Here is a 23685-nt window from a genome sequence, read left to right as displayed (position 1 = left end):
TAAAAGGGAATGGTTTAGCAGGTGGTGGCCACAGACAGTTGCTCTCTCCTTATCCTTCCTGACTGATTCTTCTCTAGTTTTGTGTTTTGCTAGTGTCCATGTCACTACTGGTAGCATGAGGCGATACCTGCAGCCTATTCAGGTTGCACAGGCAGTTCAGCTCCTCCAGGGTGGCACATCCATACGTGCCGTCGCAAGGTTTGCTGTGTCTCCCAGTGCAGTCTCAAGAGCATGGAGGAGATACCAGGAGACAGCTGTTACACAAGGAGAGATAAACAGGGCCGTTGAAGGGCATCAACCTAGCATCAGTACTGTTATCTGCTCCTTTGTGCAAGGAGGAACTCCCAAAGCCCTACAAAATTACCTCCAGTGGGCTACTAGTGTACATGTTTCTGACCAAACTGTCAGAAATAGACTCCACGAGGGTGGCATGCGGGCCCAACATCCTCTAGTGGGACCTGTGCTCACAGCCCAGCACCATGCAGCTTTTTCACAATAATTGATTCACAATGGCTAATGCTTACTAACTGAACAGACTGACATCCTGATGTTTAACCCGACTTGGTTTTATATTGTAATTACGTGGTCCCTTAATTATTTTGAGCACTGAACTATTCCCATCTTGTTTGGTAAGGGAAGAGGAATAGACGTTTTATGTTTAGAGGCAGGATTCTACACAGTGCCCTTTTAATGCCAATTGGCATACAATAGCAACAGGACAACACAACCACATAATGTAAACATTTAAAAAATACACTAAGAGAAAGGCAATCATACAATTATAATTCATAGTAGGACAGATTTGTCATTCAATACACACATTGCCCACCATCAGTTTTAGGTGAAATACAGTTTGTTCCACAATAAAGATTCCTTCACGCACACTGCCAAGTAAACTTGTAAAAAGAATCATCCTACCAATCCTTGACAATGTAGTCTTTAGGCATGCCAATAAATAGCTCCTCAATAAGTTAAATATAATTTACCCCTGTCATCCACTTTATAACCTCTGCTCAAGATCTCTGTGACTTTCCTACTATGGTCAATTGGACCTCCTGTCAGTCAACACCAGACTCATCGCATCAGTACCAATTTAAGTCACTTCTAGGTAAATCCCCTCTAACATACAGTGGGGAGAACAAGTATTTCATACACTGCTGATTTTGCAGGTTTTCCTACTTACAAAGCATGTAGAGGTCTGTCATTTTTATCATAGGTACACTTCAACTGTGAGAAACGGAATCTAAAACAAAAATCCAGAAAATCACATTGTATTAATTTACATTTTATTGCATGACATAAGTATTTGATCACCTACCAAGTAAGAATTCCGGCTCTCACAGACCTGTTAGTTTTTCTTTAAGAAGCCCTCCTGTTCTCCACTCATTACCTGTATTAACTGCACCTGTTTGAACTCCTTACCTGTATAAAAAACACCTATCCACACACTCAATCTAACAGACTCCAACCTCTCCACAATGGCCAAGACCAGAGAGCTTTGTAAGGACATCAGGGATAAAATTGTAGACCTGCACAAGGCTGGGATGGGCTACAGGACAATAGGCAAGCCGCTTGGTGAGAAGGCAACAACTGTTGGTGCAATTCTTAGAAAATGGAAGAAGTTCAAGATGACGGTCAATGTCCCTCGGTCTGGGGCTCCATGCAAGATCTCACCTCGTGGGGCATCAATGATCATGAGGAAGGTGAGGGATCAGCCCAGAACTACACGGCAGGACATGGTCAATGACCTGAAGAGAGCTGGGACCACAGTCTCAAAGAAAACCATTAGTAACACACTACGCCATCATGGATTAAAATCCTGCAGCGCACGCAAGGTCCCCCAGCTCAAGTCCAGGCCTGTCTGAAGTTTGCCAATGACCATCTGGATGATCCAGAGGAGGAATGGGAGAAGGTCATGTGGTCGGATGAGACAAAAATAGAGTTTTTTGGTCTAAACTCCACTCGCCGTGTTTGGAGGAAGAAGGATGAGTACAACCCCAAGAACACCATCCCAACCGTGACGCATGGAGGTGGAAACATCATTCTTTGGGGATGCTTTTCTGCAAAGGGGACAGGACGACTGCACTGTATTGAGGGGAGGATGGATGGGGCCATGTATCGCGAGATCTTGGCCAACAACCTCCTTCCCTCAGTAATAGCATGATAAGTTCTGCTTTTCTGATGTATCAAATACTTACGTCATGCAATAAAATGCAAATTATTACTTAAAATTCATCCAATGTGATTCTCTGGATTTGTTTTAGATTCCATTACTCATAGTTGAAGAGTACCTATGATAAAAACTAGACTAGGGAAAACCTGCATAATCGGCCATGTATCAAATACAGTGGGGAGAACAAGTATCTCATTTCTTAATATCTGCTAACCTAATAGTAATCTGCACTCCAGAAGATATGACTCAGGTTCCTACTAAAGCCTACTATTCCGTTGGTTGATATTCTTTTAAATTTGCCGCTGCCAATGACTGGAATGAGTAGCAAAAGACAGTAAAGCTCACCATGCTCATCTGAATTAACTGCTTCAGCTACTGAATCCCCTACTTTTGTTTTCCACTGTAATGGTATAGTGGTATTTATACTTTCTTACATTATTTATGTTGCTCTGTGTAGTTTTGCATATGCATTTCTGGCCAGGTCATCTTTAAAATTGTGGCATCGTCATAAGTGAATTTGCTGGCTAAATACAATCAAATAAAAAGGTTCAAGAGACAGATTAGATATAACAGAGCCCTGGTTACAGCTGACATAACCACTGTTTAGGAGTCACCTAAAGTGGGGAATCTACATAGGAAAGACTCAACTAAGTTGGTACCATTGAGTTGTCATCATGCACCCTAAAACCCCAGCATCATTAACACGAATTTGATGCCATACTCACACACACAGACATGAAACATGAGTCTTTGTTTATTAGAAAGATGTAGACAATAAAAAAAGAATTTCCACTGTAATTCAACATCAATTGAAGTTATTCAGCCTGTTAAAATAACCTGACAGGATTACATACACACCAAGACCTACAATTATATTTCTCTCACATTTTCTTGACAGTGCAAATGTAATTTGGTCATTTTACAAGTAATGTCCCCAAACATCCCAATGCCCTCCCCACAGGTGAACATGGAGTACATGAATGTGTACAGGCACCAGAACTCTAAACAGATGGAAATATTGAGGGTAAAAAAACATTTCAGAGGCCGGAGTTTCAAGCCTCCTCAATTGTCATCTGATAGGCTAAGGGTAAAATCTAGTCCAGTATAACGCTGTGTAAACGTTGAGATGGGTAACGACTGTTAGATAGCAAATAGTAATAGAGGATTAGTAAAATCTAAAATAAAACTGGTACCATAAATTTGACAGTGGGGAGCAATATGCCAAGACATGCACCTATATAAACTTCAGAATATTCAAATGTTTTGAACATAAGACTAATTCAGCAGGTGGGAAGAGAAAACATGTATGTTAAGCTTAAAAGCTAAGCTACTGACAACCTTCACTATCCCTATGCCACCGATAGCGGAGGCTCACAAGAGGGAACAAAAAAGAAAATGTACTACTGTCACATACCTCTAGGGTCTCCAAAAGCATATTTTTAGGGGGGTACATTTTAATGATTAAAAAAACTACAATTACAAAAGAAAACACAGAACCTTGGGGTGTAGGTGTAAAACATTTGTTTAATTACATCAGTACATTTGCCAACTGCTTTAAATTCTCTTCACCAAACATATTGCTTTCTAGATTGAGAAGGACTATAAAGTACTTCCAAACAAATCATCAACATTTACTCGTAATAATAGGAAAAAACAGGATACGCCAGGAATGCAGCACTGCAAATGGAAGTGGAGACTACTGCTCCATACAACACGATGCATATCGACCTTCTGTGGACTGACTGGAAAAGAGCTCTGGAGCTGAGGCTATGGATTTAAATATGGCTACCGACTCATCTGTACAGGGTTGTTTTTTTCACTGCCTTCAATTGTAAGATACAGTTTGGATGAATCCTGCTGCCTTTCCTTCTTCAACAATGTTTTTCATTCCAAATCTGGCATTTCTGAAAAGAAAAAGAATAAGTCAGAACTAAGGCAAAGCAAAATTCAATGACCAATGTAATCAACACAATCTAATTTGTCTGGCACATTTTGCAAAGTATCGGCTATATACAGTTAGGGGATTTTATTTTTTAATTCCCTGCCGATTTTGTATGTTTGCCCACTGACAAATAAATGATCAGTCTCTAATTTTAATGGTAGGTTTATTTGAACACAGACAGAATAACAAAAAGTTTTTCTGGATTTTTTTGTTAAATTGAAAGATTTGACTCCCAGGTGACTTTTATACAGGTAACAATCTGAGAATAGGAGCACACTCTTAAAGAGGTCTCCAAATCTCAGTTTATTACCTGTATAAAAGGCCTGTCCACAGAAGCAATCAATCAGATTCTAAACTCTCCACCATGGCCAAGACAGAAAAGATGTCCAAGGATATCAGGGACAAGATTATTGACCTACACAATGGAAGAAACAAAATAAATGTCAATTTCCCTCGGTCTGGGGCTCCATGCAAGATCTCACCTTGTGGAATTGCAATGATCATGAGAACAGTGAGAAATCAGCCCAGAACAACATGGGAGTATCTTGTCAATGATCTCAAGGCAGCTGGGGACCATAGTCACCAAGAAAACAATTGGTAACACACTGCGCCGTGAAGGACTGAAATCCTGCAGCGCCTGAAAGGTCCCCCTGCTTAAGAAAGCACACGTACAGGCCCATCTGAAGTTTGCCAATGAACATCTGAATGATTCAGAGGAGAACTGGGTGAAAGTGATGTGGTCAGATGAGACCAAAATCGAGCTGTTTGGCATCAACTCAACTCGCCGTGTTAGGAGGAGGAGGAATGCTGCCTAGGACCCCAAGAACACCATCCCCACCATCAAACATGGAGGTGGAAACATTATGCTTTGGGGGTATTTTTCTTCTAAGGGGACAGGACAACTTCACCGCATCAAAGGAATGATGGGGGGCCCATGTACTGTAAAATCCTGGGTGTGAACCTCCTTCCCTCAGCCAGGTCATTGAAAATGGGTCGTGGATGGATATTCCAGCATGGCAATGACCCAAAAAACACAGCCAAGACAACAAAGTAGTGGCTCAAGAAGAAGCACATTACGGTCCTGGAGTGGCCTAGCCAGTCTCTACATCTTAATCCCATAGAAAATCTGTGGAGGGAGCTAAAGGTTTGAGTTGCCAAACGTCAGCTTCGAAACCTTAATGACTTGGAGAAGATCTGCAAAGAGGAGTGGGACAAAATCCCTCCTGAGATGTGTGCAAACCTGGTGGCCAACTACAAGAAACATCTGACCTCTGATTGCCAACAAGGGTTTTGCCACCAAGAACTAAAGAAATGTTTTGCAGAGGGGTCAAATACGTATTTAACCCAGTAAAATGCAAATTACATAGGTTTTTCTGGATTTTTTTGTTGTTATTCTGTCTCTCCGTGTTCAAATAAACCTACCATTTAAATAGACCGATAATTTCTTTGTCAGTGGACAAATGTACAAAATCAGCAGGGGATCAACCTTTTTTCCCCTGACTGTAAGGTGTAGGGATGTCAAAGTGTAAGACAATATAATTGGAAAGCTCGGTATCTGGTTGGAAAACTAACTTACTTTCATCGTCACTATCTGCAGACTCATCCTAAACAAGAACAAAAAGTGTGAGTTCAGTGCATTGAATATCAATCAAATTTATTTATAAAGCCCTTTTTACAACAGCAGTTGTCACAAAGTGCTTTACAGAGGCCTTAAACCCCAAGGAGCAAACAACAGTAGTGTTGAATATGACATGGCTCCAGACTTGCAAGTATTTAGTAACATTTGGCAACCCTTTAACTTAACTATTTGGGTTGCACATTCTGCATGCTTACCTCCCAAAACATTGTTTTTTACAATACTGAAACCAGAATTTGTTGAAACTGAAAAGTGCTCCGTTTAATAAAAGTGCCTGATTATGTAAAATGTTTCTACCAGTGGTTTTCCAAATGGATTTGGATTATACAATATTTCATGGGTGTATATCAAGAGTTGTTCTTATGTACAATGTATTGTGGAATGCCAGGATACAACACCTCATATTAAATTACTTATATGTACCAATGAATTTAGCATTCATGATTCCAACCTCCTGGTTTATGTAACATTACGTCAGCAGTTGACAAAACGGCATGCTTAGAGTAGTGGGGCCGACACAGACACCATGGTGCATATCTACTGTACAAAGCATAACTGTGCATGCATTGCAAAACCTACAGGGGGCTTCACACCGCTATACATCAAGCCAACTGTAGTGCAAGTTAGTTAATTTGAACGCTATACAGTGACTTCATTAGTACTAAGGGTTCTGTTTCGCTCAGTTAGTAGAGCTTGGCACTTACAATGCTATGGTTAAATTTCCAACCACAATATGTATGTACTCAATACTGTAACTCTATTCCCTACTCAGTCTGAACAAAAGCCTTCTTAATGTATATAGATTACTAGTATAAATGTGTCTTTAAGGGGCCATTTGTAAAATGTATACTGTACTACATACATGAATAGAAGCATAAATAACCAGAAGACATCGCAATAAATATTTATATATTTCTAAATTCTACAAAAATGTCACAAGTTCCTGTGATTAACTGTCTTGCCAGTCCACCTATCAGTTTGCATTGACTTTTAGTCTCCTCATACTCACTTCAGACACTCGCAGCACTATCTTCCTAACCCAACTAATACTATTCAGGTTTCGTTTGGTAAGAAAAGAGGTGGAGGAAACAATTGTTTTTAATTCAGTCTTGTAAACATTACAGGCAGGATTCTACACAGCACCCCTTCAAATTTTACTTTTTTTCCCTTCATAGATTAATAAATTGCTAAAATAAAACCCTTTTTAGTATGTGACCACCATACACAGTGCCCTTCAGAACTATTCGTCCCATTCAAAAAAAGGAAATGAGTTAATGATTTACTATAACAACAAATCTAATCTTGAGAGGTAAAAATCTGTATATAATAATAATTCTCAAGACAAATCACAGCTGAAGAACTGCAGAAGTTGGTTGAATCTTGGGTTCACAAATTCTCCTGAACTGCAATTGGACAGCATGTCTGGCACGAAAACAGCCTTTATTCTGACTAGAGTGCGACAGTGTTTATGTACAAGTATAAGCTCTTACATCATCGGCAACATCTAGATCAGGTAAGTCATCTTCACCTCCCATGTTGTTCATCATCTGTAATCAGAATCATACAGAACAGTCTGAAACATATAATCATGCCATTATGTACTGATTTGTAAAGTCTGTGCTCAACCATTTATACAGTATTTAAGTGCAGGCGCTGTTTGCCCTAAGGCCCTTACTTTAGCCATCGCCTCTTGTGTGTTGAACGCCATATCCCCGTCTCCTACCTCTGAGAAACGATCAAAGTTGCCTAGCTCCTCATCCGAATCGTCCTCCCAGTCTTTCCAGTTGTTAAAATCGACACTGAGCCAAGTTAGCTGTTGGGGAACATCATGAACGACAAAAATAACACTGCATATTCTTGTTTGGAGGACGTCATCTTCCTGGCCACATACTGGTATAAGTAATTCCCTGTTTCCATAAAGGTTATTGACCAATGCTTAAATCCTTAAAAACATAAATGTCAAACCTTTTTTTTTAATTAACACTTTTGACCGCTCAAAACAATTATGAGCAAAATAAAATGATAAAATGCTGTCTTCATGGTAAACAGACAACAAAACTGACCTTTGCCTTCTCTTTTGTTAGTCTCGGCCATGCCTTTCCAGGTTCTGCTTTTCTCAAACAACACAACACTGAACGATCTGTGCGTTTGTGCATGGATTCCTGTGTGTGTACAGAAATAGATGAACACCTTCATTGCCCAAAATTAAGGTATATAACAACAGGATAGAATCTGCATGTCATCAGGGGGACAGAAAAACTATGCAATAACTCACATTTTGATCAATGGCTTCAAAAAGGTCTACTTCGTTCTCGTGTTTAACTTGATCAATTCCTCCAAGACAACTGGTTCAGAGATGAATAAAAAGTTGTTCAGAATAAATTTAACAATTCCAACCTACATTTTAAACCTTTCCGTTTGAACTTTCAGTCACAGATGTCACAACCCACCTGAAAACAAACTTAGCTTTCTCAAAATTGATCTTGACATCCTTGCTGTCCGCTACGCAGAATTCGATGTAGACAGAGTCCCTCCTGTCATACCACTTAGCAGTTGCTGGATGCCTGGAAACAGAAGAAACTTGAATAAATAACCATTCTACACAACATTCACAGAGATGTCACAAATAGGGTTGAAAATGATAAGGGCTTTTCCTTAATCGATGGTTGACATCGTAAACGATCAATCGATGAATCTTATTTAAAAAAAAATATTTTTCCAAGACGTGGACATATGACACCATCTAGATAACCAAATAAACAGAAAACAAGCGCAACACTCCTGTATCTCCTTGCTGGATTAAAATTATTAAAACAGAAATCGCTAAAAGATCTATAAAAATTAAGTAATTTTAAACCTAGGCCTGTATTTAAAACAAAAAAACATCTAAAATCGGACTCACCATTTTTGCATTGTTACTACATTTAAATTAGGCCGACAACAAGCTCTGCGGCTATACCATGAATAGTTTATACAACCAGAAGTGTCTATGGACACCGATAACAAACTACAGCAAGCTGACCTGATTTCCAAGCAAGCCTGTTGCCTTTTTTCAAAAACGTTCAGGGGCTGTCTCGAGTGCATGGGTGTACGGTAATCCAGCAGATGAAAACACCTGCTTGGATGGCACTGAGATGCACATGCATTGGCAGGGGAATCTTCCTTCATTAAGCCTACCTTCCACCAGCCCGTTGGATTTCCATCCAGCGGTGGTAGAATATCTCAGTAGCACCTTTCTATGCTCCTGGTGAATGCTATATCCCGGTTCCACCTAATTCATTAGCCGCAAAAAACCTTCAACGTCAACAATATTGATTGGCATCATATCTTTCTCCATTACCTGGCAAATAGTGTTATCCTCCGCCCGTTGTTGATTACAGTTATTTCTAGCGAACATCGATGTGATGGTTGTTTGAGAAAAGGACGATGTTTGTCAAGTAATACATCATTGGCGAAGTAGTGTTATTTTAACACACAGTATTTGCAGTGAACATTACAATTTCTTTAATCAAAATGTTTACAAGCCATGCTTATTTTTGCTAGCGTAATCTTTCATTGCATTCTCAATTAAAACTAAACTGAAAATGCCTATGACGATCAAATTCTTATCGACAATGAATCGATCTTCGATTAATCATTAAGATCCCCAGTCACAAACACTCTTCTCAGGACAGAAAGCTTTGATTTTCATATTGTAGCTAACATTTGCTATGGCAAATTTGCTATGTTTGACATGACTGCATTTACAGTCTGTGGAATTATGGACAATGGCTTCTAGCTTAAGAAACTTTGTCTTAATGGTTTTGTAGGTAAAGAACTACAGTTAGGCAATGTCCGCAAACCAAACAGATTCTTACATGGTAAAACACAAGGTTTATTTCTACATGGATCAATTCAGTAACTTGATTGGATATTATGTTTACACTGCTGTCTTTTACATCTATGATAGGCTACAAGCACTGGGAGGTAGGTTAGCTTTTGTTAGGTCTATCGATGCAATCATCAGTAGACCTAAGCGTTTTTGTGAAGTAGAGAACATTCAATTATTCTTGGATAGATTTAGATAATGTAAACCTAATGTACTGGCATGCAAGAATTTAATCAAGGCCAATAAGGACTTGTATGTATCCATTTTATATTGTCAGCTATTGTGCCAATAAACCAAACAACTTGCAAAAAAGACAAGTAGGGAAATTAATATCAGTACAAGAATGATTCACATTACCATTTGATCAAATCATTAAAGTTGGGGGAATTTTTTTTTAACTATGCCGTTGTCCATGTCCTCGAGCAGCTAATGCACACTACATTGTCCTCACTAATAGCAACCAAAATATACAAGCAATATATTTATTCTCTACATATAAATGTTACATATTTTATCTTATCTAGGAATCACAAAGAATATGAAATCGGTAATCAGCTTTATAATTAACCCACAGCCACTATCATTGGCGCCTATTTCTGTTGTTATGCTATGTTCTTGTCAATTTGACTTGCATAAAAAAAATTAAAACATTACAGCCGTGTGACGTTTTTTCTCTATCCTTGGCTTGACGCCGCATAGTTCTTCTCCCTATCGCGACTCCCTTCCGCTGAACTTGGCTCTGCTGCTTTGTGCTGATCCAGCGACTTCACGTATATAGAATTATATTGTTGTTGACGCAATTATGTCAATAGCAAAACTAAAAAGTCTAGTATTTTGCATGTTTTTGGTGACTGTAAACTACATACCCTTACCTGAAAGTCTTTTCAACAGTCATCTTTGTCTGTCTTGCGAACTCTAAACAAATGTTTTTTTAAATCTGAAAATGTATATGGATTGGATGTAGTTTAGGGGTTACGTTTTATTGAATTATTTTGACATGCATTAGTTTAAATGCAAACAGGATCAATTTGTTTTTTCGACATTACTCATCTCCACCTTGTCGTATGCAAGGTTGCCAGATTGTATTGACAGTACACTGCAAAATCACCTACAGACCACAAAAAAATGCTCAACTGCTATTCCCCCCCCCCCAATACTACCGTATCAGTGAATCAACCCGCCCAAGCCCATTTAAAATAGTCCAATTGGGGGTGAGAAACCTCCCAAACTGGTAACATTGCTCATATGGAATCGGTTTCCTCCCAGTCACATTCGCTGCAGTATTTCACCAGTATTTTATGTGCGTCGGCATGGTGAAACACGATTATGTGCTCACAGAATCGGTGCTTGATTTAGGGAAGGCGGTCACCTTTGGGTTTTAAATGCAGGAAAATCCATCAAAGCCAAGAAAAGTGTAGCAAAATGCAACCTTTTGGTCGCAGACTATAGAGCTCGGTATATAGGGCTGGTTCTAGGCATAAGCAACATAGAGTAAATTAGGGGAGTGGGCCCCAAATCTAATTTGGCTTTGGGCCACCAAAAGGCTAGAGCTGGTACTGCCTGTATACTGTGGTTACTGATAAACAATCAAATGTAATTAATTTCCCACTGATTCCCCGGTACATATGCTATGACGCAGGTAAGATTCTCTCTAGCACACTTGCCACTCAAATGTGGATCTGACATCCCTTGAACTCTGGGACCACTTTTTGGGATAATCCGCACAAGTGACTGGTAAAATAAGACAAGCAGTCAGGGAAACCAGCGACTTGCGGAACTTTTTCAAGTGGAGCGCACATCTCATCTCACGTACTGAATCACCAGAAAAATATATTTTCATATATTTCTTATCAATGATTTAATAATCCATGCAACTAGTAGGCACTACACTGCATGCACAATTATTAAGCAAGTGAGTATTCTGATTGTATCATTATTTCTAAGCAAATTTTTCAACTCCAAACCATATAATCTTGAATGCTCATGGGACTGAATCATTTTCAGGTAAAATGTATTGATGTAATGAGGGAGGGTGTGGTAACATTGAATAACACCTAATATCAAGCTGTGCATAATTATTAGGCCGCTTCATGAACTCAGGTAAAATGGGCCAAAAGAGATTTAACTGAAAAGTAAAAAATTGCTAAATGCTTTTCAGATGGATGCAACACTCTTGAAATAGCTAAAGTATTGAGGCGTGACCACTGGACAAAGGTTTTGTTGCAAAAAGTCAACAGGGGTGCAAAAAAACTAATGGAGAACATGCAAATTAACTGCAAAAGAAATAAACGTGAAGCTACCAGGAACCAATTATCCTCCAGTGCCATCATATTCCAGAACTGCAACCTACCTGGAATGTCCAGAAGTACAAGGTGTCAACTGCTCAGAGACATGCCCATGGTCAAGAAGGCTTAAGCACAACCACCACTGAAATGTACTGTATAGTTTGGGCAAAGAAATACCTGAAGGCCGATTTTTCAAAGGTTTTATGGACAGATTAAATGAGAGTAATTCTTGATGGACTGTGGCTGGATCAATAATGGACACACGGCACCACTTCAGTCAAGCGCCAGCCAGGTGGAGGAGGGGTACTGGTATGGGCTGCTATCATTAAAACTGAAGTAATTGGGGACAAGATTTTTAATTAATTGTCATTTTGTGTTACATTTGTTACACTTAAATAATTGAGAAACACATGGTTTGGGAGATTCTCTTCAATTAGTTGCCTAATAATTCTGCACACCAATTGTGGCCTAATAATTCAGCATCTTACGTATTCCCCCGACAAAGATCAAAACTAACTTTTCCTTTGTTTAACATTCAGGTTTGAGGTTCAATTATATTTTGGATTGACATAATGCATTGTGATTGTCCAACAATAAAATAAATCTTGAGAAATACAATTTGCCTAATAATTGTGCACACAGTGTAGTTATAATGAACATAACCTGCTAGTTATCTAACCGGAATAGATTGTGTTTGGAGAGTTCAGGAGGGCATGATTTGCATTCATCAGCTTGATTGCTTTTTTCTAACCAGCTATCCCAGCGCTTGAGAAAGTGAGTCTACTGCATATCATGCATCATATAGGTGAGATATCCTTTAACTCATAGTATAGCCACTATGAAAAATCCATACATACAGTGGGGAGAACAAGTATTTGATAACCTGTAAAAAAAATAATCAGCAGTGTTTCCCACTTACAAAGCATGTAGAAGTCTAATGTTTATCATAGGTACTCTTCAACTGTGAGTGATGTAATCTAAAACATAAATCCGGAAAATCACATTGTATGATTTTTAAGTAATTAATTAGCATTTTATTGCATGAAGTATTTGATGCATCAGAAAAGCAGAAATTAATATTTGGTACAGAAACCTTTGTTTGCAATTACAGAGATCAGACGTTTTCTGTAGTTCTTGACCAGGTTTGCACACACTGCAGCAGGGATTTTGGCCCACTCCTCCATACAGACCTTCTCTAGATCCTTCAGGTTACGGGGCTGTCGCTGGGCAATACGGACTTTCAGCTCCCCCCAAAGATTTTCTATTGGGTTCAGGTCTGGAGACCGGCTAGGCCACTTCAGGACCTTGAGATGCTTCTCACGGAGTCACTCCTTAGTTGCCCTGGCTGTGTGTTTCGGGGTCATTGTCATGCTGGAAGACCCAGCCACAACCCATATTCAATGCTCTTACTGAGGGAAGGAGGTTGTTGGCCAAGATCTTGCGATACATGGCTCCATCCATCCTCCCCCCAATAAAGTGCAGTCGTCCTGTCCCCTTTGCCGAAAAGCATCCCCAAAGAATGATGTTTCCACCTCCATGCTTCATGGTTGGGATGGTGTTCTTGGGGTTGTACTCATCCTTCTTCTTCCTCCAAACACGGCGAGTGGAGTTTAGACCAAAAAGCTCTATTTTTGTCTCATCAGACCACATGACCTTCTCCCATTCCTCCTCTGGATCATCCAGATGGTCATTGGCAAACTTCAGACGGGCCTGGACATGCACTGGCTTGAGCAGGGGGACCTTGCGTGCGCTGCAGGATTTTAATCCATGACGGCGTAGTGTTACTAATGGTTTTCTTTGGGACTGTGGTCCCAGCTCTCTTCAGGTCATTGACCAGGTCGTGCAGTGTAGTTCTGGGCTGATCCCTCACCTTCCTCATGATCATTGATGCCCCACGAGGTGAGATCTTGCATGGAGCCCCAGACCGAGGGAGATTGACCGTCATCTTGAACTTCTTCCATTTTCTAATAATTGCGCCAACAGTTGTTGCCTTCTCACCAAGCTGCTTGGCTATTGTCCTGCAGCCCATCCCAGCCTTGTGCAGGTCTACAATTTTATCCCTGATGTCCTTACACAGCTCTCTGGTCTTGGCCATTCTTAAAGAAAAACTAACAGGTCTGAGAGAGCCGGAATTCTTACAGGTTGGTAGGTGATCAAATACTTATGTCATGCAATAAAATGCTAATTAATAATAAAAAAACCATACAATGTGATGCTCTGGATTTTTGTTTTAGATTCCGTCTCTCACAGTTGAAGTGCACCTATGATAAAAATTACAGACCTCTATATGGTTTGTAAGTAGGAAAACCTGCAAAACCGGCAGTGTATTAAATACCTATTCTCCCCACTGTAGCCAAACACAGAATAATTTCAACTTCCAAAATTTGTATATGGTCAGTGTGATAATTTTGCAAGTTTCAAATACTTGTTCTCCCCACCGTATTTGATGTTCTATATGTATATTGTAGGCCTTCATTTCATTTGCAGCTATAATTCACTTGAAAGTATTTTTTATGTTTACTTTACAAAGTTCTAAATAAAAGGAGAAAATTCAGTTATATGAAGTATTTAATTCAAAGGAGGATCCCAAAAAGAGGCTTTACCATGTGGTTAATTTATTTAAACTAGTAATAGATAAGAAAATTTGCTATTTCGTGATATATATCGTTATCGTGAAAGAAAATGACATAATATAGATATTTTGGCTTTATCGCCCACCCCTAGATCCATCTAATAAAATAGCCAAATGCAATAAGAACTCCCACGTAAGACCATTTTTAGAGTCTGGCAACAATTAAAATTAAATCAGCTGAAAGCGTGGAAACAGTTTGTCAGCCGAGTGCTTAGTGGGTTGACATTGACCCAGCTCGGATGATGTTAAGTAACTGTCTGAATTGCGCATGTTAAAGCAGTGGTGATGCACTATATATCTATCTGGAAGTCTGGTGACCAAGTGTCTGAAATGCCAAGGGGACTGGTAGGAGAAAAAAAATCCACCTGCCAAACATATTCTAACGGTTTTGTGTCACACAGAACAACTCATCACCACAGCCTCAGCATCATACTGTAGCCAGTCTCTTGAAACTCCATTATCTCCAAACCTCCATTTCTCACAAAACCTTTTTTTGTGATTCGACCCTTCCCTAATTTTAAATCAATTTCTTGAAATTCTACAAATCCGCCAATGATATGTTATCTTAAAGCTAATTTCCTGATATTCTAAAGAAATGTCTTATGAGGTTGAAAACACTGGCCCTGCAAATATTGTTACAGGGGGACTTCCACATAATTCAAACGAGTAATAAAATGACAGATTTTATTACATTACTATTTTAGTAGCAAAATAATTTGACTACTAAAAGTTTAACAAATTCACATGATGCAACATTCAATATTTTACGAAGGTAGACAGTAATTTGTGGAATTTAATAATCAGGCAGGTAATAACGCTTGAATACATTGTCTGAGTGATACATTTCACATTTCGATTGGTATAAAGATCCACAGATTAACGCACAATTATCTTCAACATACTATGTCTTCAAAAAGCACGATTTCATCCCGACTAAAGAGGGGCTTGGCAAGGGACTTTTTGTTCTTGTGCATTTAAACAGCCATGAGAATAAAATAAAAAGGTCTTCATTGCATTTAATACAAGAACACGTACATTTCTAAATGTACAGTGGGGCAAAAAAGTATTTAGTCAGCCACCAATTGTGCAAGTTCTCCCACTTAAAAAGATGAGAGGCCAGTAATTTTCAAAACGTTTGACCTTTGTCATTGCCAAAAAAGGGTATATAGCAAAGTATTGAGATTAACTTTTGTTACTGACCAAATACTTAATTTTCCACCATAATTTACCAATGAATTCATTAAAAATCCCACAATGTGATTTTCTGGATTTATTTCCTAATTTTGTCTCTCATAGTTGAAGGGTACCTATGATGAAAATTACAGGCCTCTCATCTTTTTAAGTGGGAGAACTTGCACAATTGGTGGCTGACTAAATACTTTTTTGCTCCACTGTATATGGTTGCCCGCTAGCAGAGCCATTCAGTTTCATTGAATTGTATGCACCTTATTAGCTAATGATAGGTACATTTGATGTTGATTCTTCATAATTAATTATTTTATAATTCATTATAACAGTTCCCTGTTATGTTGTGTGCATCATGTATTGTGCAGATCAGGCAGACAGCCAATGTTATTTTGGCCTGCACAAATGTATTTTATATATAATGCAAAACTGTCTCTTTTCTGGTCACTTTCAATAGTAAGAAAGTGTCAACAGTAACAATATAAACAAAATTATAAAAAAATCTTAAGAGATATAATAATTTATATCCTATATTATTAATTTTCTCTCTCTCATAACTGCATGGCTGATATGATAAATATCATAGGTTTGTTCGAGCTCAACATTGTTTCAACTGGGTATTTTCCACAGTAATGCAATGGACAGGTATTTGCATATAGCAGGAAGGGGAGATGTGATCAGAAGTTTTTTCTGTAGGCTACTAAATGTAGTGGTTCAACTACTGTTGTAAAGGAATTGGAGAGCATTAGCTTATTCATTATATCATTCTCAATTGCAATGAAGAGCCTAAAACTCTTTTGACTTTGTGTTTGAGGTGACGAAAAATAACTCTTGAGGGAAGTTCATTTCAATTACTAACCTTATCAGACACCCCTTACACACCTTTATAGCCCTAAACATGGACACAGGCCAGGTAACGTGCCCAAGCAATATCCTATTCAACAAATAAATGAAAGCACACAAATTAGCAGGAGAAAGAGATGCGTTCATAACACACAGACTCTCTTTACTCCACAAAATAGGGATGTCTTTATCTGAGACTGGCCTAGCTATAATATAAAATACATGTGCCAGACAGGTTAAACCAATTAAGCAGACATAATGCAGCCCTTTTGTCTTTCGGACCCATCTCTGATATCTTCACTATCCAACAAAATTAAGATCTGATTATCCCTCATCTCTGGCATATTTTGGATAGGATATGGCTGACTTCGGATTCCAGTTGGATTGGGTAATGATTTTACAACAAATCGGACAGATATTTTGGGTGTCAAATAAAAATGGCACAGGCACAGTTTGGCAGGTATTTACATTTCATGATCCGACAAAGACCTTGACCATAAGGACAGTTTCTTGGCTGACAATTCAAGTCGTTCGAAGTTGTTTATTCTCACGTTTCCTCCAGGAGAGACTGATAATAGGCTTATGGAAATAATGGGCCCGTTCATAATATAAGATTGCAATCTTGCAATGGAGAGTATGGGCAACGTGTTTTTTGTTTAATCTACACAATACAAACTAAGGATGTGCATTGGACAAGATTTCACTATCCGAATAGTTTGTGTAATTATTTTAATAGTATTTGGTTAACAGAAATAACTGAAAGTTTTTAAGAACTACCAGGACAACATGAGCGCAACCGCATAACACACAAAGGAGTGGGTGTCGATCTCATGTAACATAGGCTCAATGACTGTTCGTGTGAGAAGAGCGACCGCGTGTATTGAGGAAGCCGTGTGGTTGACACGCAATACATTTATCAACACATAAAATTTGAGTTTATGGGATGGAAGAGTCTGAAGAAGCTAGTTAACTAAGCTAGCCAGCTATATGCTATTAGCTTAAATCACCGTTTTCTACACTCTCAAATACCTTTTCGATTCCAGAGCCGAACTTTACATAGCATTTTGTGGCCAAATATGGTTACCATAGGTAATTATTTCAGTAAATATATTAAATTTCCCTTGATTTAATTAAAACTTTCATCCACTTGCTAACATTTGCATCATTCTGACTGACTGGACCCCACCACACTACTACTGCTGATTTTGATTGACGATTGTAAACAAAAATGTGTGAAGAGCCCATATTATAAAAAATTATCATGGTATATCGCCATATGTAAACATTTTAGATTGGCATTTTAATAGTATTTCTAAAAATAATATTTAGGTCTGATTACTGCAACTAAAAATATATATACACACGTAAAGGGGGGGGGGGGGGGGGGGCAAATTGAATGAGGGAATACACACCTACTCAAATACAAAATTTATTTCAGGTATTTGAATAATCGACTATCCGTGCCTATCCCTAATAAAAACCCAACTCAGTCATTTAATTGTAATTGATAATACTATTCTATTCCCTTGCATTCATCTCTGCTGAATATCTTCCATTACATAAAACTTTTTTTTGTGCATTTACAAAGCAATTACAATAAAACAAGGATTTTTCTGAATTAATACAAGGACATGTAAATCTCGACATTTATGGTTGCCCACTAGCAGAGCCATTAAACTTAATTGACAATACATTGTAGAGGATGTTTAGTGGCATAAAATATCGTGAGATGAGATGTCCACTCAACTTAATACAACTAGTCAGGGACACTTCAGCGACTGGCAGAGCTTTTTCAAGTCACTCATGTGAGGTTTATTCTGATTTAAGATTATTCCAATTACGTAATATCTTCCGGATGTCCTAATTATATTTTCAGTGGCAGGTAGTTTTGGCAAATCTATGCACCAAAGCAAAACATTACTGGCATTTGGCGGGTGTTCATTTCTTACCTTGGACATTATGAGGTGCCCCCCCCCATGCAGGCATGCTTGGTCGGTTAAGACCCATTTATGGCTGGGCGATATGGCCCAAAACTTTCATCACAATACATTAAAGATTTTTCGTTTATATGACAATGACAATATTTATTTGTTTACCGGTCATCGTTATAATCATATACTTTTAAATAAAACAAACTTTCGATGAAGAGATCCAGAAAGAAAATGAGCTTTGTTGTTCTGTAAAACTTTTAATAAAAAAAAAGTAAATACCTGCATAGAGCAAATAAAATAACATGGTTCTCAGTATTATAACCACACTCAAGATGAAATATTTTATTCTGAATAAATTACCCAAATCAATAAAAATAGTCTGATATTAACGATTACGTTAAATCATCACTGAGAATCTTATATAAGGCAGCTTTAACAAGAGTACACAGACATCATCACTTAGAAAATGCATTACTTTTGGCCAAAGTGACTTGTACCCTTCAGCTGTACGCAAAAATCACAATTCTCCCGACCAGCACTGAGATGAAGGCATGGCTCTATACACAGTAAATGATTTATTCCTAAGTTCTGTAAATTCTGACTGCAATTCATAGGTATTTCCGAAGTATCTTGCACTTTCAGAATTGTATTGAATGGGTAATTAAATATCATGAACATTTTTAATATTTAAAATTACAGTAAGAAAACATGAAGGTTCTAAGCAAATTGTTAATATGATTGTAGACATACATATTATCGGTACCCAAGTATCGTGATAGAAATAGGTGGAGGTCCTGTTATAAAGTTAAAATGCTTTGCTAAACTGAATCCTCTCAAAATAAATGAAAATTGAGATTTTACTGTCATGAGTCGACACTATGAAATACATCCAACAGGACTGTACAGTGCGAGATATGTTGCATGTGCTACAAAAAAAAACGGTCCACGTGATTGTTTTGTTTGTGTGAAGTCAGGGTTTATGTGTGGGGTGAATCAATGGCGCATCGCTATTCTACTTGGTTGATGTAGTCTATTGTGCGATTAACAATCACGTCTGCGTAGAGTCCATACATCCAACAACAAATCTAACAAATCCTAGCGAACAAAAGGCTTCCTCAGCGAGTCGAGCTAGCAAGCAGATGAGAAAGAGGTATAAAAAATACCGGCTAAATCAAAACCCCAAACGAGCCCACGAGAAAGAAACAATACCAAATAAAAGATAACGTGCAGCCGTGCATCCATACAGCCAACATTTGACAAAGCATAAAAAAGTAGCATGGAAATTCATTATGGCACCATAGCTAGTCCAAGTAAGACATGGACATAGAGCAGAATGCACATTTATTAAATAATATCAATTGTAATGGCATTAAAAGCAGGGTAAATTTTCCTTCAACGTCACAGTTTACCATAAGGTATTTCATTACTATAACACTATCAAAAGATGTTCTGATTCTATAATTAATTACAATGCTTTCTAATAATTTCCTATTTCTGATTCAAATGATAAATACTTTTTTATTCAGTGTTTTAAATAATCACCCAAAAGCTATTGGGAGGGGGGGGGGGGTAAATGAAAAGAATGGCAAAAAATTTTAGCTATCAAAGCTACGCCTCAATACACTCAGATGTTATGCCACCTAGAGCTACAATAACTGCAACCTGTCTGATCACAATGGATGTATTTTGGCCCAATTTTCTAGGTAGACCTGTGTGTACTGCTCTACTGATCTTGACAAGGTTTCTGGTTCATTGACCATGAACTGCTTCTTCCAGGTCCTCCCACAACATCAACTGGGTTTAGGTCTGAATGTTTGCTAGGCCATTTGACACTGCATTCCTTTTCAGTCATTTTGATGTAGACATGCTTGTGTATTTTGGATCACAGTCAGTCATGTTGTCTGGCATAAACCTAATACTGCATTCCAGATTTACTTCCCTCAAGTCAATAGGTCACCCATGGTGGAAGTATTAGTGTGTTTTGAGGATGCTTTGCTGCCTCTGTTTCAAACAATTTAAACAAGGATGTCTGGTTATCCATCTATGAAGCCCAACTGGTTCATTTAGCAAGACAATGATCCAAAACACACAAGCGTGGTGACTGAATCTGAATGCCTGGAAAGCAAAACATTTTTAATGAGCTAATCAATGTACAGTCCTAAAAACAATTGAGATGTTATGACAGTACCTATAAAAGAAATAAAAACAAACTTTCCTGTTAAATTATCCACATAACATTACAGAGTTGGCTTGGGCCAAAATACCTAGAGGGATATGAGACAGATGAACTACTAAAGGAAATATTTCGTTACCGCTATTGAAATTTAAGGCGGCACAACCAGCTATTGCCATTTTGACGGGGTGTTGCTTGTCTATTAAAAATGTGGATTAAGGGGTTTTGATTTCTCATTCTCTTAAATATTTTTGACAAATCTGTCATTTTGATCAAAATGTAAAAAGAAGAACATAAGGCATAGATTATATAAGAGTGGGGACAACTTACTGAAAATTGGATACTGGTACTTAACATCCAAAAATGTAAATAACCCTCTCTAACTGGCTACGTAAAAATGCAAGCCAGAGCGCTTAGCTAGCTTTCCAGCTAAGGTTTGTTAGCAACACATCTCCTGAAGGCATTCCTATTAAATGGTGGCTATAAGGTATGGTCACTTTAGGTGGATAACCCTGACTGATTGAATTACACGTCAGCTAAATAGCTAGGCAACTGTAATTGCGTTAAATTATATATAAAATAACGGATCGAAAAAGGATAGCGTAAGCTCACTGAAAAACAGGAATGCACACCACATGCCATGCGGTGCGCTTAACCAGCAGCAGATAGTACTACAATGTAGCTAGCGCGTACTTTACAACTAGCCAACTTCCAGGAGAACGCTACCTAGCTAGATAACTCATTAAGTTACCCATCTACTGTAGTTTTGCAATGGACGACATGGGGATTTACTCATGTTTGAGTCCTTAAAGCAAACAACGTAGTAACTATTAACGTCACATATGATAAATAGTCTTCGTTGCTGACAACTATATGTAGCTAGCCAGCTAAAGTTGGTTATCTAATAAATTAACGTTACAGACAGTAACTGTAGTTACAGAGAACCAGGCCTATCATATCTAGGTGTTCCTCCCGCCTTTCGTAAACGCATGTAGGTAGCACTGGTTGCTAGCTAGCGGCATCACGAAACCAAACAATGTCGACTAGCTAGCTAGTACTGGCGCTAGCGTGTTCTAGCAGGCTAATGCTACATTTTACAGAAGCACGCGCTCGTCATTCCTCCCAAACTTACATGTCTTGTTGTAGATGTGTTCGCTGTCTCCTTGGAAATGTACAATTTAAAATACTGTCTTTATGATTTAGTTTCAATGTAGGGTATATGGGTAAGAACTTCACCCGTTGTATCTCTGGTACCGAGCACTCAAGCAAAGATTGTTTAAGCAGAGGTGTACCTACAGAATGACGCTGTAACACAAATACCGCGGCGCGCATTCGACGTTTCTAGAGCCTTCACAAGCAGCTCGTGAACTAGTAGCGTGCCTCCGCCCATAACTAAGCGATCTCTATGGAGACAGGAGTCAAAGTTCTAGAAACTCCTCCCCCTTTTTTATGAAATTGATACAGATCTAACTAAACAATTATTGATAGCCTAAAGATCGTTGTATGTAATGTGTATCCATGAATCCCAAGTATCCCTACGTAATATCAAATGTATTATAGACGAATGGTTCAAATAGGCGTATCCTCAAAATATCGGATATCGGCAGACTTAAGACGACTCCCTTACCTTCCTTTTTTTGAAAAATGGATTTTGACTTATTTTGTCATTTCTTTTTTTTCACATAAACTATTTGATATTTCGATTTTTATCTTTTGGGTGGAACACATTTGGAATGTCTGGCATAGGCCAAAATCAAGGCTAACACTGCTTTTCCTTTCAAAATAGCAGCTCACCCTACTAAGTTACATTAACTTCAGGGTTATAAACTAGCCACACCATTTCTAGTGTTAACAAACGTGGAAAAGAACAGATGAATAGTTAGATAAATTATATATAGCTATTTGGGTAATCAATAGCAAGCTAATTTAATGAAGGCATGAAGATGATAAACATATGTTTCCAATTCTTTCAAACCACTCCTAACCACCAAGCAATCTTTGTAACATAAACCTATTTGATCACATACATCAATTTAAACCGTTTTAAACAGGCTACTTGAACCAATCTACCCATTGAATCAATGTTGAAAGTTCAGTAGGAGCTCCAACAGGACATGCGGAAAAGAGAGATGTATGCTAATATGTTTAGAACCAACTGCAAACCGTAGCAAATGCTTATTATATAATTGTTATTATTATCTATTATTATTATCAGAATCTTTTGTTGTTATAACACAAATTTGGATAGAGTCGGTATTTCACATACACTGATCAGCTGTAACATTATGACTACCTGCCTAATATTGTGTAGGTCCCACTTTTGCTGCCAAACCACCCCTGACCCATCAAGACAAGGACTCCACTAGACCTCTGAAGGTGTGCTGTGGTATCTGGCACCAAGACATTGGTAAGTTGTGAGGTGGGGCCACCATGAAATGGACCTATTTGTCCAGCAAAAGGTCGATTTGATTGGGATCTGGGGAATTTGGAGGCCAAGACAACCCCTTGAACTCGTTGTTGTGTTCCTCAAACCATTCCTGAAGCATTTTTGTCCATGGCAGGGCGCGTTATCCTACTGAAATAGGCCAATGCCATCAGGGAATACCGTTGCCATGAAAGGGTGCACATGGTCTGCAACAATACACAGACCAGGCCACCTTCTCCCATTGCTCTGTGGTCTGTTTCTGATGCTCATGTACCCATTGTAGGCACTTTCGGCAGTGGACAGGGTTCAGCATGGGCACCCTGACTGGTAAGCGGCTACATAGCCCCATATGCAACATACTGCGATCCACTGTGTGTTCTGACACCTTTCTATCAGTACCAGCATTAACTTTTTCGGTAAAGAGTCTATTGGATCTGACCAGACAGGCCAGCCTTCACTCCCCAAGTGCATCAGTGAGCCTTGGCCGCCCATGACCCTGTCGCCGGGTTCACCGCTTTTTTTTCCTAGGACCACTTTTGATGGGTACTGACTACTGCAGACTGGGAACACCCCACAAGGGCTGCAGTTTTAG

The 23685-nt window shown here is 38.7% G+C and overlaps 1 protein-coding gene across 2 annotated transcripts; it reads right to left on the bottom strand.

Annotated features, from left to right (window-relative positions):
- Positions 1–2914: 2914 nt before the first annotated feature.
- On the bottom strand, positions 2915–22040 carry ptges3b (prostaglandin E synthase 3b (cytosolic)). Of its 2 annotated transcripts, none has more exons than XM_010875945.3 (8): positions 21801–22040; positions 8202–8315; positions 8027–8096; positions 7815–7913; positions 7475–7564; positions 7242–7298; positions 5692–5719; positions 2915–4077 (listed from the first exon to the last, which is right to left on the bottom strand). In XM_010875945.3, exons 1-8 carry the CDS (start codon positions 21998–22000, stop codon positions 4058–4060), a joined length of 678 nt encoding a protein of 225 aa, XP_010874247.2. In that variant the 5' UTR covers positions 22001–22040; the 3' UTR covers positions 2915–4057. The 2 variants fall into 2 exon arrangements, with proteins under 2 accessions (XP_010874247.2, XP_010874246.2); XM_010875944.4 differs by having other exon boundaries at positions 7427–7564; positions 21801–22038.
- Positions 22041–23685: the final 1645 nt, after the last annotated feature.

This window comes from Esox lucius, chromosome 12 (genome assembly GCF_011004845.1).
Source record: "Esox lucius isolate fEsoLuc1 chromosome 12, fEsoLuc1.pri, whole genome shotgun sequence".
Taxonomy (NCBI): domain Eukaryota; kingdom Metazoa; phylum Chordata; class Actinopteri; order Esociformes; family Esocidae; genus Esox; species Esox lucius.
This window is presented reverse-complemented; position numbering and strand designations above follow the sequence as displayed.